General features: G+C 48.0%; 1 protein-coding gene across 1 annotated transcript in view; it reads left to right on the top strand.

Moving 5' to 3' along the window:
• MDGA2 (MAM domain containing glycosylphosphatidylinositol anchor 2) overlaps positions 1-16,755 on the top strand; it is a 377,896-nt gene that overhangs the window by 221,765 nt on the left and 139,376 nt on the right. Inside the window, exon 5 of the mRNA XM_033158260.1 lies at positions 6,089-6,221. Coding sequence (XP_033014151.1) covers positions 6,089-6,221 — 133 coding nt within the window. The remainder of the gene's footprint in view (positions 1-6,088; positions 6,222-16,755) is intronic.

Here is a 16,755-nt window from a genome sequence, read left to right as displayed (position 1 = left end):
TACTTGCGCTTTGACGTGCTTTCGAACTGCTAGGTTGGCAGGAGCAGGGACCGAGCAATGGGAGCTCACCCCGTCGCGGGGATTCGAACTGCCGACCTTCTGATCAGCAAGCCCTAGGCTCTGTGGTTTAACCCACAGCGCCACCTGGGTCCCTGAGCGCAAGGTATTTTCGCACAAAAGTCCACTCCTTCCTTTCAGCACCTTAATTTAGGTGGGGATAGAGTCGTTTCCTTCTTGCAGTTATGGTGTGTTACAGTGGTTTGTGTGTCAAACTAGGACCTGGGAGGGACCACGGTTCAAATCCCCACTCGGCTATGAAACTGTCACTGGGTGGGACCAAACAAACAAATAAATAAATTTTATTATTAAATAAATTCCATTTTGGAATAGCGCTAAGCTTTTTAGGCTCCTGCCTGGGATTCGTTCTCTGCTTTGAATTTAATGAAATTAATAATGATAATAATAATAATAATAATAATAATAATAATAATAATAATAATAATAATTTATTTATATCCTGCCCATCTCGCTGGGTTTCCCCAGCCACTCTGGACAGCTTCCAACCAAATATTAAAAAACACATAGACAAAAAACTCCCCTTAGGAATCACTCGCTGCCTTTCTCAGCCTAGCCCACCTCGCAGGGTTGTTGTGTAATTAGATGAGACGGGAAGAACTGTGTTCGCCTCCTTGGGGGAAAGGGTTGGGATATAAATGCAACCAAGTGTTCCGTAATGTCAAAGCATTAGCTGCCCAAATGTCGAGGTGCGTTGATAAGAAGTGCCCCCCTCCCCCGCCAAGAAATTGACAAGGTCCCGTAATCCGGTGGGGAGATTGCCCTGTCAAAAGCGATCTCAGGCGCTGGATTTCATCTTCGTGCCGCGCGGGTAATTTTGCATTTTTTTATTAATTTATTAATTATTATTGGAGGAACGGACACAAACAGGCTGACTGGCTGCTCTTTTGAGCATTTAATTAAAAGCGAAGGGCTCCTTGCGAGCTGGGATTCCTCACCTAATAATGCCGCGATACGGAAATGTTTATTATTATCTCCTTTATTAGATAAGTTCTTACCGGGTTATATGACATGTCACATTAAATTAGATTCCATTTTGGAATAGCGCTGAGCTTTTTAGGCTCCTGCCTGGGATTCGTCCTCTGCTTCGAATTTAATGAACAAATCAAGTTGCCGCCTTGATAACTGAAGGCTTATCGCTAACCTTTTCTATATTTATCAGAGGTCAGCTTGAATTAGTGTATCTCTCCCTGGGTGAGGGTGAGATTGGAAAGATGTTTATAAAAAGGACAAAAATGTAATTAAAAGTTTAAGAATCGCCAATGTGCCCCACAAATCTGCCTTGATGTCAGGGGTGGGGCTGGTCCGAAGCTTTGGGGGCGGAATGCATGATTTCTATGTACAACATGCAAGGTTCCAGTTGTTGTTGTTGTTCTTTTTTTTAAAGAGGATCGCGGAAAAGGATGCTTGGATGCTGACTTTCCAGGGCTGTTGGGAGCCAGTGTAGGCAATATTGGGCTAGAGAAAGTAGATCTACAGCAGGCATGTCCAACAGGTAGATCTACTGGTAGATCACTGGACATCTGCAGTAGATCACTGGTAGATCATTGGCTCCCCCCAAAGAAGCTGAACAACTCTGGCTCCCTTTAAAAAAGCTCAACATTTTACCCCCTCCCTGAAAAAAATCAACAACTTTTACCCGAACCCCCAAAAAGGGGGTAGATCACTGCCAGTTTGTAACTCTGTGAATAGATCGCAGTCTCTTGGGAGCTGGCCACTCCTGATCTATAGGTTCATTCTTTGCAAAGGTCCCAGACATCATCTGTGCCATTGGGCATCCATAACCAGAGGCCCAAGTCAGCACCCCTGTACACAATAAAACAACTCATGGAAACATCAATGCGTAAACATCCAGAGATAAAATATGCAATAAAACAATTTCATGGGCACAGTATTTAAGACTGGGTCGAGAAGTCGAGAATGCCAGTGTAAGCAGGTGTATCTTCAAAAGCCGACAGAATGTCAATACAGATGGGACCATTTGTGTTTCAGCACGAAGCGTATTCCATAACCCTGGTGCATCCAGGAAAAGTCTCCTCTCCACACAAAGATAATTATTAGGGAATGGCAAGTCTAACTGGGTTCTGCTGAAGCCAGTCTTTCAGGTAACCAAGTTCATAGTTGTTTAGGGTTTTATATGTAGGCAACAATAGGTTGTCTTTGTGAGAGCTGGACAATAAAGAAGACTGATCGCCGAAGAATTGATGCTTTTGAATTCTGGTGCTGGAGGAGACTCTTGAGAGTCCCATGGACTGCAAGAAGATCAAACCTATCCATTCTGAAGGAAATCAGCCCTGAGTGCTCACTGGAAGGACAGATCCTGAAGCTGAGGCTCCAGTACTTTGGCCACCTCATGAGAAGAGAAGACTCCCTAGAAAAGACCCTGATGTTGGGAAAGATGAAGGGCACAAGGAGAAGGGGACGACAGAGGATGAGATGGTTGGACAGTGTTCTCGAAGCGACCAGCATGAGTTTGGCCAAACTGCGGGAGGCAGTGGAAGACAGGAGTGCCTGGCGTGCTCTGGTCCATGGGGTCACGAAGAGTCGGACACAACTGAACGACTCAACAACAACAACAGGTTAAGGTTTATCCACACTTATCTTTCCTCCGCACTTTCATGATCCACACTTAGCTCCCTCTCTTTTTGCTCTGGGGTTTCCCCCCATGAAATCCTGCTCTTTGAAGCCCAATTGGAGCAAACAGCAATCCACAGGAAACCTGAATTGCCATTTGTTGCCCTTCAGGAGGTTGAGCCGATTAATTGGGTGAGCCATATATTGATGGAGCGTGGCCTCCATTTATGATTTAGTTATTTATATCTTGCTTTTTTCTTCTCAAAGGAGCTCAAAGTGATGCTTCTCCCCCTCCTCAGTTAGTCCCCACAACAAACCTGTGAGGTAGGTTAGGCTGTGGGGCAGGGATTGGCCCAAATGAGCTTCAGGGAGGGATAGAGGTTTGAAACCCTGTCTCCCAGCTCTTAGTACAACACTCTAAACCCTGCACCACACTGGCTCTCACACAGATAAGTTCAGGATTTTCTTTTTTAATTTTTAATTATTATTTATACTTATACATCACACAAACAAGCATTGAAGAAAACGAACCAAAATATACAAAACAGAAGAAAACGCAAAAACAAAATTACAAGGATGTAAACACAACAACCTAATCTGCAACCAAAAATACAAGACATATTCTTCCAAAAAAGGAAAAAAAGAACGAAAAACAACACCAAAAAGAAGAAAAAATTTTAAAAAATGAATTGACTTCCAACTAACTCCATGTGAATCTTTATGTCTCATATCACTGGTTGTCTGTAATGATTAAAATTTTGGAGACTAAGTTCAGGGTTTTCAATGTAGCTGAATTTGTTTCTAAAGCCATGCTCCACCACCAGTTGCAAAACATTGGTATCATTCGCTATATGCAATTTGAATCATAGATGCACTTAGAAGAGGTTTATGCCTTAAAGGAATTAATTTGGCTTGAACTGAACATAACTTCTCCTTACGAGGAGGGATGGCCAGACATCATGTTTGCAGGCAGGAGGGGGACCTCACCCCCACCCCCACCCCAAAAAAGCAATTTTCATCATCATTACATATTGTAATTGCAGAGCCCAATTACGAGATTACATTTGCTGTGTTTACGCTAATTAAGTCATTAGGCATAATAAGTCTAATTACACAAATTGGCTGAGAAAAATTCTTTTGACAAATGTTTGAAATTTTCATGGCATGGATCCCACTCCGATTGGGAGGTAGAACCTGTTTTTTGGGGGTGGGGTGTGTATTTCCCCCTCTGCTCGATACCTTCATAAGCTTAATATGTGAAATGCTTTATTGGTAGAGATGGGGGAAATGGTCTCCTTTCAGTCTGTGGCATCCTTTCCGCATGTCCACGCATAACCGAATCAGTCCCTGAAAATCCGCATGAAACTCTACAACTTCATACGGATTTTGGAACAGGTTTTCTCCAAAAAATATGCATTTCTGTGCATATTTTAACTCAGCAATTCCCAAGAGACTTTCAACTTGTTTCTTTCTCCTTTTTTTGGCTATGGTATTCCAAGAATTAAAAAAATCCAGTAATTACGCTGCAAGCCAAACATTGGCCAGCTCACACCACCACTGTATGAAATAATAACTCCGGTGATTCCCTGTTCTGCAGCAGTTAATGAGGAAAGAAATTGTATTTGGAAATTATCAAAGGAGAGAGTGGGGGGGGGGGGAATCAGTAAAATTATCATGGGTGGGGTGTAAGGGAGGGGGGAATGTCATGTTTACACTTCATTGAGGTGGTATTTGTGACTTTCCCTTCTTTTATCCCACAACACATATTCGTCTTACAAAGAACAAGAAGAACCTCAGTCCATCTTTTGTGAAGCCAATGAGCAGGACATGAAGGCAGCAAAAGCACTCTCTGAACCTGGCAACCAGGACTCCGAAGCATTTCTGCCCCCAATCGGTTGCAGGACATGGTCATCCTCGCTAGGAGCCACCCATAGCTCTGTCCTCCACAAATTTGTCTAATCCACTTTGAAAGCCATAACAGGCTTTCCGGAAACTGCAATTAATCCAGAACGCGGCAGCTAGACTGGTGACTGGGAGTGGCCGCCGGGACCACATAACACCGGTCCTGAGAGATCTACATTGGCTCCCAGTACGTTTCCGAGCACAATTCAAAGTGTTGGTGCTGACCTTGAAAGCCCTAAACGGCCTCGGTCCTGTATACCTGAAGGAGCGTCTCCACCCCCATCGTTCTGCCCGGACACTGAGGTCCAGCTCCGAGGGCCTTCTGGCGGTTCCCTCACTGTGAGAAGCAAAGCTACAGAGAACCAGGCAGAGGGCCTTCTCAGTAGTGGCGCCCGCCCTGTGGAACAACTACCAGACATTTAGAGGACATCTGAAGGCAGCCCTGTTTAGGGAAGCTTTTAATGTGTGATATTTTAATGTATTTGATTTTTGTTGGAAGCCGCCCAGAGTGGCTGGGGAAATCCGGCCAGATGGGCGGGGTACAAATAATAAATATTATTATTATTATTATTATTATTATTATTAGTCATCCCTGCCTCCTGTGAGAGGGAGTTCCATAGTTCTTCATTTGCTGCATGAAGTGCTTCCTTTTTATCTGTCTCCCACCCCCCCCTAAAACCGGAACTCATAGGCATCCAATGAAACTGAAAGTTGGAAGGCTCAGGACAGAGAAGTTGGCCAGCAACTTGGATATCTTTCAAAGAGGATTAGACAAATTCGTGTAGCAGGAGAGGGCTATCACTGGAGAGCCAGTGTGGTGTAGTGGTTAAGAGCGGTAGACTCGTAATCTGGTGAACCGGGTTCGCGTCTCCGCTCCTCCACATGCAGCTGCTGGGTGACCTTGGGCCAGTCACACTTCTCTGAAGTCTCTCAGCCCCACTCACCTCACAGAGTGTTTGTTGTGGGGGAGAAAGAAGGGAAAGGAGAATGTTAGCTGCTTTGAGACTCCTTCGGGTAGTGATAAAGCGGGATATCAAATCCAAACTCCTCCTCCTTCTTCATCATCAACGGTTACAAGTCATGATGGCTGTGCCTTGCCACCACAATTGGAAGCAGCAATGCTTCTGAATCCCAATTACTAAAAACCAGAGGAAAGGAGAGTGCTTTTGAGCTCAAATCCTGCTTGCTGGTTTCCCATTGGGGCATCTGGTTGGCCACTGTGAGAGCTGGATGCTGGACTAGATGGGCCATTGACCCGAAGAAGACTCTTATCAAAATGTTCCTCTGCCCACTTCCTCCATGCCAGGCATCATTTTATACATTCCTATCATGTTGGCTCTTCCTCTCCTTTTCTGCAAGCCAAAGAGTCCCGAACGCTGTAAGCTTTCCTCCTGGGAGAGCCGTTTCACCCCCTTGAGCATTTGGGTTGCCCTTGTCTAGACTTTTCACAACGATGAACCTATCCTGGATATCTCTTTGCAAACGGGAGTAATGATCCTCCCTGCACACTCACGATTGTTTCTCCTGCTGCCAACAGGGTGAAACCAAGATCCTGAAACTCAAGAACCTCCGGCCGCAGGATTATGCCAACTACAGCTGCATTGCTTCGGTCAGGAACGTCTGCAACATCTCCGACAAAATGGTGTCCTTCCGGCTTTCCAACAAAACAGGTATTTCACGATCCCCTGTTCTCATTGCTGTTGTCAGTCAGTAGGAGACCTCTCACCAAGCCCCCTCACTTTTGGGGGGCGGGGGGCTCAGTGATGAGTGCTACCAACCCATTTCCACCCACCGTGTTTCCATACTGTGCATAGATGCTCCCATACAGATTTACAGTCGTACCTTGGTTCCCAAACGCCTTGCGAGTCAAACATCATGGCTCCCAAATGCCACAAACCCGGAAGTGAGTGTTCCAGTTTGCGAATGTTTTTTGGAAGCCAAACGTCTGACGCTGCTTCCAATGGGCTGCAGGAGCTTCCTGCAGCCCATCAGAAGCCACGCCTTGGTTTCCGAATGTTTTGGAAGTTGAACGGACTTCCAGAACAGATTCTGTTCGACTTCCGTGGTATGACTGTATTTACATGCAATGATTCGTATGTTATATTGTTTGTTTATCATGCACAATTACTGTACATGGCGTATGATAACTAATGACTAGGATTGGGTGAAGTTGCGTCCGCAACATTTGTGGTTGTTGTAAGCTTCCTTAGAAGTGTAGTTATTGGGATTCAAGTATGGATCAAGCCAGTGGCCTGTCATTCAACATCACATCAATACAGTTATACCTTGGGTTATGGCTACTTCAGGTTGTGATTTTTTGGGTTGTGCACCGTGCCGAACCCAGAAGTACTAGGATACGTTACTTCCGGGTTTTGGAACTCGCGCATGCACAGAAGCGATAAATCGCACTTTGCGCATAAGTGCCGAATCGCAACCCGTGCAAGCACAGACGAGTCCTTTGAGAGTGTCAACAAGCATATTGATAGAGATGATCCGCTGGACACAGCATACTCTCACTCTGAAGAAGCTTTCAACAAAGTACCTCACCAAAGACTCCCGAGTAAGCTTAGCAGTCAAAGCAGAGGTCCTCTTGTGACCTTTGGAGGTCTTTAAGCGGAGGCTTGACAGCCATCTGTCAGGAATGCTTTGATGGTGTTTCCTGCTTGGCAGGGGGTTGGACTGGATGGCCCTTGTGGTCGCTTCCAACTCTAGGATTCTAGGATTCTATGAATGAGGAATTGGGGGAAAGGGTAGGAATAAATGGGTGGTTCTCTGAATGGGGGGATGTAGAAAGTTGGGTGTCCCAAGAATCAGTTGGGGGACCAGTGGTCAGCCACTGGGAGATCAAGATGTTGGACAAGATAGGCCATTGGTCTGATCCAGGGGTCAGACAGAAATACCTCAGACCTTGAAACAGACCTTGTGGGGGGCCGGACTATATTTTGAAGGGGGGGGGAATGAATGAATTCCTATGCCTTCAAATAACCCAGAGATGCATTTTAAATAAAAGGACACATTCTACTCATGTAAAAACATGCTGATTCCCGGACTGTCTGTGGGCCAGATTGAGAAGGTGATTGGGCCTTAGTTTGCCTACTCATGGTCTGATCCATCAGGCTCTTCTGGTGTTCTTAGGAGGAATGGGCTTCAGAGAAGCCCCTTAACACCCTACCTCTTGGTTAATGGGGACTCAAACTCAGAAATCCTGCTGGAGGGAGAAAGTCAAACTGGTTGCACAAATTTAGGTCAGGGATACATCCTGGGGGCTGGTGAGAATGTCGGATATGGTCTCAGCAGTGACCAGACATCATGATGGAGGAGGCTTCGTAAATCATAGCATCATGTATGTCAGTTCTGGGCACCACAGTTCAAGAAGGATACTGACAAGCTGGAACGTGTCCAGAGGAGGGCAACCAAAATGGTCCAAGGCCTGGAAGCGATGCCTTATGAGGAACGGCTTAGGGAGCTGGGTATGTTTAGCCTGGAGAAGAGAAGGTGAAGGGGTGATATGATAGCCATGTTCAAATATATAAAAGGATGTCCTATAGAGCAGTGTTTTTCAACCTTTTTTGGGCAAAGGCACACTTGTTTCATGAAAAAAATCACGAGGCACACCACCATTAGAAAATGTTAAAAAATTTAACTCTGTGCCTATATTGACTATATATAAAGTAATTTTTCAATTTTTCCCACGGCACACCAGGCAACATCTTGCGGCACACTAGTGTGCCGCGGAACAGTGGTTGAAAAACACTGCTATAGAGGAGGGAGAAAGGTTGTTTTCTGCTGCTCCAGAGAAGCGGACATGGGGCAATGGATTCAAACTACAAGAAAGAAGATTCCACCTAAACATTAGGAAGAACTTCCTGACAGTAAGAGCTGTTGGACAGTGGAATTTGCTGCCAAGGAGTGTGGTGGAGTCTCCTTCTTGGGAGGTCTTTAAGCGGAGGCTTGACAGCCATCTGTCAGGAATGCTTTGATGGTGTTTCCTGCTTGGCAGGGGGTTGGACTAGATGGCCCTTGGGGTCTCTTCCAACTCTAGGATTCTATGATTCTATGGAGACCAAGACAGGCAGGCCAGCCGACAGGCAGGCAGACTCATAGGAACATAGAGTTGGGAATTACTGATTGTGCTTTCTTTATCCTAAATGCACAAAAGATAAGAATTTAATTTCAACTCACCTGTAACCTGGGCAACTTACTGCAACACTGCAATTTAGTTCTTTACCGCTGGTTTTGTTTTATATAGCTTGTTCGTTTCATGGTTGCTGGATAACCTGCAGATTTGTAACTAGGATGGTATGTTCTGTACTGACGGCGGCTGAGTCCTACGGTATGATAATAGCAAATTGTCACTCAAATAAAGCTTCTTCTTTTTTTGATGGGCAGCATGTGGACCACTGAGCACTTTCACCCGCCTCTTGGCATTCTCCCAAACTTGAATCGAGATTCTGCTTGTATTCCCTCCTGTAGGGAAAGCCGGATCTGCCAATCAATTTCCTCCCTGTTCCCGGCGATCAAATCGGGTGGGAATGGCACCGTTGCCTGAACAATCTGCTCCCGATCTGCATGATTTGTTCGGAGGTCTTCTGGTCATGCACGGTTTGCCGCCGCTTTCCATTTGGGTCTCTCCCCTTTCCCCTTAGAAGTGGCTGAAGCACATGAGTGCATTATGCGCTCCTGATTAAAGCTGGCGCATCTATACTCACCCTTGCGCAGTGGTAACCACTAGCGGGGGGGGGGGAGAATTGAAATTAATCTTACCGTTTTTCAACAGGTGGGGTACAGCAGGTGGCAGAAACATGGAACGGAATAGGAACAAAAGCGGGTACACACACCTGCTCACCCCCGAGCATTTTCAAAAATGGTCCAATCCTGTTTTGAAGCCATCCAAGTTGGCTGCCATCGCTGTCTCCTGGGGGAACAAGTTCCATAGTTTTAAATATGCGCCGTGTGAAGAAGGACTTTCTTCTTCCCTTTTTGTGCCTTATCTTGCATCACTGTAGTTCTCCAGCCAAGTAATGTGTATAAAAATGTCTATATTGGGGCAAATTGTGCATCTAAATGCCCATATTACCGAAAATAACATACAAGAATGCACTGTATTAGAGGAAATTGCTTTGCAAGGCGCTGTGCATTAGGCAAACTTGCATACTAATGTGTTCGCGAAGAGAAATGCACACTAAAAGCCTGATGAATTTTCAGGGGAACTTCTTTTTTTAAAAAAAAATGCAAAGCAATGTGGAACTGAAGTTTAGGTCAGAAAAATGAGGAGCTGGACCTGGCAGATTCAGGCACCCTCACCACACCTGAAACATTTGAGCTGTGTGACAAAATACACTTTTGTCAGTATTGTCAAGAAAATATATGCAGCTTCAGTGGGGAAAACATTCAGGAAGGAAGGAAGGAAGGAAGGAAGGAAGGAAGGAAGGAAGGAAGGAAGGAAGGAAGGAAGGTGTGTCTGAATGCTTTGCTCAGCCTATTGACAAAGGTGGGGTGACTCTGTTTGTGGGCCTGGAGCCAGCACCAGACATTCTCAGGCTCAGAGATTTATGCCTGTGTTGGGGAGTCAGCTCTGAAAAAAACAGTCTGTTTCATATCACAAAGCAATAATGACAATCCCCTCCCAGAAAGCAGCTGACGGTCGAATAATGTAAAATCCACACTATTCACTGGTGATTGGGGTGGAATTAATTTTATTCCAGCATCCATATCCTGCTGATATCACTTTCCCCCATGCTTTATGGAATTCTTAAAACTGTGATTGTCCTTTGGACATTTTATCCATGGGGGGAAAACCACTATTCACCAGCATTTGAAAATCAGAAATTGAGAGAGGGGGGCAGAACTTAGAGGTCCTTAGCCCAACAACCAGAATATAAGGAAAGCCTGCAGGATCAGGCCAATAGGCATCTTCTGAAGGGGGTGACAAGAAGGCACGTAGCGGTGCTGCGCATGTGCTGCCAGGCGGTTTGCCCTGCCCTGCTGCAGCCGCGAGCGGAGGATTATGCTGCCATCCATACGGCTCACATGAGGCGGCACCATACATACCGACGCCACACATGCACCATACATAGTGGCACACGTGCATGCGCCGTACATAGCTGTGCAGCACATGCGCTGCCAGGCGGTTCACCCCGCCCCTCGAAACCCCGTACCAGGTGCCGGAGAGCCTTCCTTCGCCCCTGCTTCTTTGTGTCTTCTGAAAGCCAATTTTTCCAATGCAACATGGCCACCAGCTGGCTGGGTTCCTAATCGGCGGGTCGTCTGCCTTAATCAGAAGTAAACAATTAAGCCGATGCCTCAGCTCCCCGTGTGTTCATCATGAAGGCATCAGATGTAATGGAGGTTTACAGCATTACACAGAAGTGTAATTGGGTGCACTTAAACCCACCTAATTCACCGGCCACTTGATTTTATCTGTGGGGCTTGGCTGTACATCACCTGTGTCATCGTGCTTGGTGGTGAAAAGGATGCTCTCAGACGCAGACTCCCTTCTCTCTCAAGGAGCGCTGGGACTCGTGGACAGCCAGTGAAGCTGAACACTGGAAAATTCAGGGCGGATTAAAGAAAGTAGTTCTTCACTCAGTGCATAGATAAGCGGTGGGACTCCCTCCCACAGGAGGCCAAGATGGCCACCAACCGAGATGGCATTAAAAGTTGTTGTTTAGTCGTTTATTCATGTCCGACTCTTCGTGACCCCATGGACCAGAGCATGCCAGGCACACCTGTCTTCCACTGCCTCCCGCAGTTTGGTCAGACTCATGTTGGTAGCTTCGAGAACACTGTCCAACCATCTCATCCTTTGTCGTCCTCTTCTCCTTGTGCCCTCCCCATCTTTCCCAACATCAGCTTCTTCTCTTCTCATGAGGTGGCCAAAGTCTTGGAGCCTCAGCTTCAGGGTCTGTCCTTCCAGTGAGCACTCAGGGCTGATTTCCTTCAGAATGGAGAGGTTTGATCTTCTTGCAGTCCATGGGACTCTCCATGGACAAAGACAACACGCATTAAAAGAGGATTAGACAAATTCATGGAGGAGGAGAGGGCTATTGATGGCTCCGCTCTGCCTTCACAGTTGGAGGCGGTGATGCTTCTGAATACCAGTTGCTGGAAACCACAGGAGGGGAGAGTTGCTCTTGTGCTCAAATCCTGCTTCCCGGTTTCCCACAGGCATCTGGTTGGGCCACTCTGATGGCTGTTCCAAGGGCTCCAAAGTCCCAATTCCTCTAGTGTTCAGAACAGCTCCACAGACCTCCTGAGGAGCCACAATAAATAATAATGTTGTTGGCCTACATCTGTCTTGGGAGACAATGGAGCTCGCCTCTGGGGGTGAAGTCAAAGCTCTGCATGAGTAGTGCTGGAGTGACCTCCCTGAGGTGCAAGCCTGGGCAGTGTGTCTGGAGGTCCTGGGCTGCCCAGATGACAAGACCCAGCCTCACTGATGCAGTCCATAGGAAAGGAGAGCATGACATTTGGCAGCAGCTTAGGTGCAAGAGTTGCCAGAAGGAGGCATACAAGGCACCATGCAACAGTCTTAGGGACTCCACTCTGGATTTGTGTGGGGTTTACTCCTGAGCCTTTTCTTCTCCTGAAGATATCTCACAAGGCAGCAGAGGTTTAGGGTCAGAGTTTTCCTTCTTCTCCATGGGCTACCTTCTCAGGTTGATGATTCCCTGTACAGCAGGTGCAGAAATCTCCTTGTGCTGGCCCCCAGGGCTTTGTCCGTAAAGCAAGGTCTAGTCCAATCCTAAGTCCAGGAGTCCAATGGGGTCAGTCCGGCAGGGAGCAGGGCAGGGAACAGGGCAGGAGCAGAAACAGGGTTACAGTCAGAAGCATGTTAGCAACTATGCTGCTCGCACAACTTGGGGCTGGAGCTGGCTGGCTTTTATCTGGCCCTATGCTTAGGGTGGCCCCGATCCTCTGGAGACTCACCTCTCCTCCGGACCTGGAGGTGAGCACCCCTCCTGTAAGCACTTAGCTCCCTTTGCCTCTCTGCCCTGAACCTCTGGGGCTGGGAGTGGAGCACCTGCAGGCAATGGGTCCTCCACCCCATCAGAGACCAGAGCAGACTCCGCTGATGCCTGCACCTGAGGACCCAGCACAGGGGAGGACTCTTCAGGCTGAAGCCCTGGCCTGGCTCAGCTAGTTCTGGAGGTGGGGAATCCTGTGCAGACTGAGATCCCTCATCAGCATCTGAGTCTGACTCCCAGGCCACCACACTCCTTCTTGACAGCTGGACCCACTTTGGGTCTCATCCACTCAGTTTGCCGCAGCCTGTCTTCGCATGCAGGGGAAGTCTCAAACTCGCTGAGGGTTTGAGAGCCATCGACTCCCCTCACCTGGTTCAGCCAGTCAGCCAAAGCTGCTTCACAGGATTGTGGCTGCTGTTGCATGTGGACAGCTTCTAGGAGCCACAGGTGAGAGCTGAGTGCAACGTGGGGACCAAAGGTGGACAGACTACCCCCAAAGGACCATGATATGTTCTACACCTCTCTCTACTCTCTATGCATCATCGTCGTCACCATCACCATCAGAATAATAATAATAATAATAATAATAATAATAGTAGTAGTAGTAGTAGTAGTAGTAGTAGCATTTCTATCCTATCCTTTTCTCCAAGGATCTTGAGGTGGTGAACACAGTTCTTGCACTCCTCATTTCATCCCAGGGACGGGCCCAAGGTCCCTGACTGAGGGAGGATTTGAACCCTGGTCCCCCAGGTTTTAGTCCAGTGGTCGGCAAGTTTACCTCGCCTGGGCCGGTTCACTCCAGCGGAGATCCCTCCATGGGCCAGAACGCGTACGTGCGTGAGCGCGAGCGCACCCGTGATTTTCGGGATCTGCGTCTGCGCAGACATGATTTTCGGCATCTGCGCATGTGTTGATGTGATTTCCACTGGCACAAAAGCGATCCCCCGCACCACGCTGCGCCAGTTTAGCACCGCGCAAGGAGGCTCACCAAGCGGGCAGCTCAGTTCAGGGGCGGCTCGTGGGCCGGTTCAACGACCCCCGTGGGCCGCTTATGGCCCATGGGCCTTAGGTTGCTGACCCCTGTTCTAGCCCAACACTTTGACTGCTATGCTACACAGGCTACTGTGCTCCTCCTCCTTGGTCGGAGGCAGCAGGGCTTCCGATGATCAGCTGGGTCCAAGTCAGGCAGGGTTTTTGACCTTCCTGGCCCCTGCGAGCCCTGCGATGCTCAGCTGCTGCTCCGGCGATGACTTCATGCTCATTTTGCAAAGGCATGGCGGGTGGATTAAGCCCACCTCTCGACTGAGATTGCAGCGGCCCTCGTGGCGAAGAGCACAATGCGGATGTGAGATGCTGATGGGTTCCTTAAGGGAGGATGATCCCCTGCAATCTTCCTGCCTTAGCGGTGTGGCGCTGTGTAATGAAATCATGTCATAAGCTGCCCTTTTATCTTCTCTCCTAAGGTCCAGGCTGAAAGGGGTGCCTCGACTCTTAATCTCGCCATTAAGTGTCAGCCTGTTTTGTCTAATGCTTTTTCTTTTTTTTAGAGAGAGAGAGGGAGAGAAATTCTTTTCAATGTCAACATATTAAGGAATTATCTGGGTTGAGGAGTGTATGCATGTCTCTGTGCGCGCGTTGCAATATATAAATTATTCCTTTAGTAGGCAGAACAACAACTTGCCTGGCTCCGAAGATGCCTGTAATCCCCCGATAAGGAAAACAGCCCCTCTAATAAGCAGAACGGAGTGATAAAATGGGATGGCATTAGCCTCGAGGAGGAGGCTTGAAACAGCAAATTACAGATGGCCAACAAGCAATAAGGGAAAGAGGGATGGTTGGCAGTGGCTGGAAGGGTGCAGTGGGCACAGCCCATTTCTGGAGCGACACATCAGGTCCATAGCCTATTTATTCCAGTATCCTATTCCCACGGCAACTGTCCCCTCCTGTGGTTTTCAAGGCTAGCAGCCGCCGAGAGACCACTCCTCCTCCATTCATTTGTCTAATCCTCTTCTAAAACCATCCAAGCTGGTGGCCACCAGACGCGCCAGGTTCTGCCCCATTCTGTGGGTGCCCGGGACACGCGCATGGCATCACACGGTAGGCGAAGGTGGCATGGTACCCGCCGTGGCCACAGGGATGCCCAAGGGGGCCTTCCGTGGTTGTGGGAGAGCCGGACGGGGCCGGTTGCGGTCTTGGGAGAGTCTGGCAGGTAAGACAGAGGGCGGCAGCAAGGGAGAAGGCCAGGCACCCACAATCAACATTTTATGGGTGACACCCCCCAGAGATGGTGCCAGGAGTGGCCATCACCGCCTCCTAGAGGAATGAGTTCCACAGGTTAACTCTGTCCTGGTGAAGAGGATATGCTTTTACAATCATTTCAGTGAGGTGTTTCTGTCTGCTTCCTCTGTAGGCTGGGAGGGAGAATAGGGACCCAGGAAGCTGCCATAAACTGAGGCCCCATCCACACCAGGCATTTAACATGATCTGGTGCCATTTCCAGAGATCTTCTGGGCTTCCCCCAAAGACTTCAGGGAACTAAACTTTGTTTAGGGTGCTGAGAGTTGTTATTTAGTCATTTAGTCGTGTCCTCACCGAGTGTTTGTTGTGGGGGAGGAAGGGAAAGGAGAATGTGAGCCGCTTTGAGACTCCTTCAGGAAGTGATAAAGCGGGATACCAAATCCAAACTCTTCTTCTTCTTCTTCTTCTTCTTCTTCTTCTTCTTCTTCTTCTTCTTCTTCTTCTTCCGACTCTTGGTGACCCCATGGACCAGAGCACGCCAGGCACCCCTATCTTTCACTGCCTCCCGCAGTTTGGCCAAACTTATGCCAGTCGCTTCGAGAACACCGTCCAACCATCTCATCCTCTGTCGTCCCCTTCTCCTTGTGCCCTCCATCTTTCCCAACATCAGGGTCTTTTCCAGGGAGTCTTCTCTTCTCATGAGGTGGCCAAAGTACTGGAGCCTCAGCTTCAGGATCTGTCCTTCCAATGAGCATTCAGGGCTGATTTCTTTAAGGATGGATAAGTTTGATCTTCTTGTAGTCCATGGGACTCTCAGGAGTCTCCTCTAGCACCATAATTCAAAAGCATCACTTCTCCGGCGATCAGTCTTCTTGATGGTCCAGCTCTCACTTCCATACATTACTACTGGGAAAACCATAGCTTTAACTATACGGACCTTTGTTGGCAAGGTGATGTCTTTGCTTTTTAAGATGCTGTCTAGGTTTGTCATTGCTTTTCTCCCAAGAAGCAGGCGTCTTTTAATTTCGTGACTGCTGTCACCATCTCTCACTGCCTCCATTTCTTCCCCTTCTATTTGCCCGGAGGTGATGGGACCAGGGGCCATGATCTTGGTTTTTTTGATGTTGAGCTTCAGACCATATTTTGCGCTCTCCTCTTTCACCCTCATTAAAAGGTTCTTTAATTCTTCCTCACTTTCTGTGAGTTATTTGTGGCGCATAGAAATTTGTTCACTTTTCCCCTTCAAAATATAGTCTGGCCCCCCACAATGTCTAAGGGACAGTGGACCAGTCCCCTGCTGAAAAAGTTTGCTCACCCCTGCCCTAAGCACTATACAATGCTGCCTGTCTACACAGTAGCATGGACCAGAAACAGATTTGTTCCTATATAGCTGGTGCGATGCCCCCTCCCCTCTGCTTTTGATTGATGCTCAGTAACCCTGTCAGCTCTGCCATGGCATAGTCTCAAACCTCTGGGCAGGGTCTGTGCATAGTGCCAGGCAGACTTTGCCTGATGTGCTTCTCGCTGGACACCATGCGCTAGAGGACCAATGGCCCATTGCCCTCTCAGCTGCCTTGGAGTCTGAGACAATTACTGCCGGCATTTATAAAAGACCCAGCCTTTCGCTTGGGGATCAGGAGACACCACAGAGCATCACCGGCTGCAATATGCCGTCGTTTTACAAAGCGGCTGGTTCCCTGATGCCTTGGGTTCATTGCGCCCGTCCTCTGAAAGTCAGAGCCAGGGGTGAGGATGGGAGCCCGGAGCCAAAGAACATCAGGGTTTCCCTGCTGCAGCAGAGCCAAGGCCAGATGGGCGGGGTATAAATAATAAATTGTTTCTTTATTATTTATTTATTATAGAGTCGAGCATCCTAGAATCATAGAGTGGTAGACTTGGAAGGGGTCCCCAGGGTCATCTAGTCCAACCCCCTGCAATGCAGGCTAAAGAATCCCTGACAGATGGCCATCCAACCTAGAAAATCTCCAACGAAGGAGAG

Source organism: Lacerta agilis, chromosome 1 (genome assembly GCF_009819535.1).
Source record: "Lacerta agilis isolate rLacAgi1 chromosome 1, rLacAgi1.pri, whole genome shotgun sequence".
Lineage (NCBI taxonomy): Eukaryota > Metazoa > Chordata > Lepidosauria > Squamata > Lacertidae > Lacerta > Lacerta agilis.
Note: the sequence above shows the minus strand (reverse complement) of the source record. Positions and strands in the feature narration are given on the sequence as shown.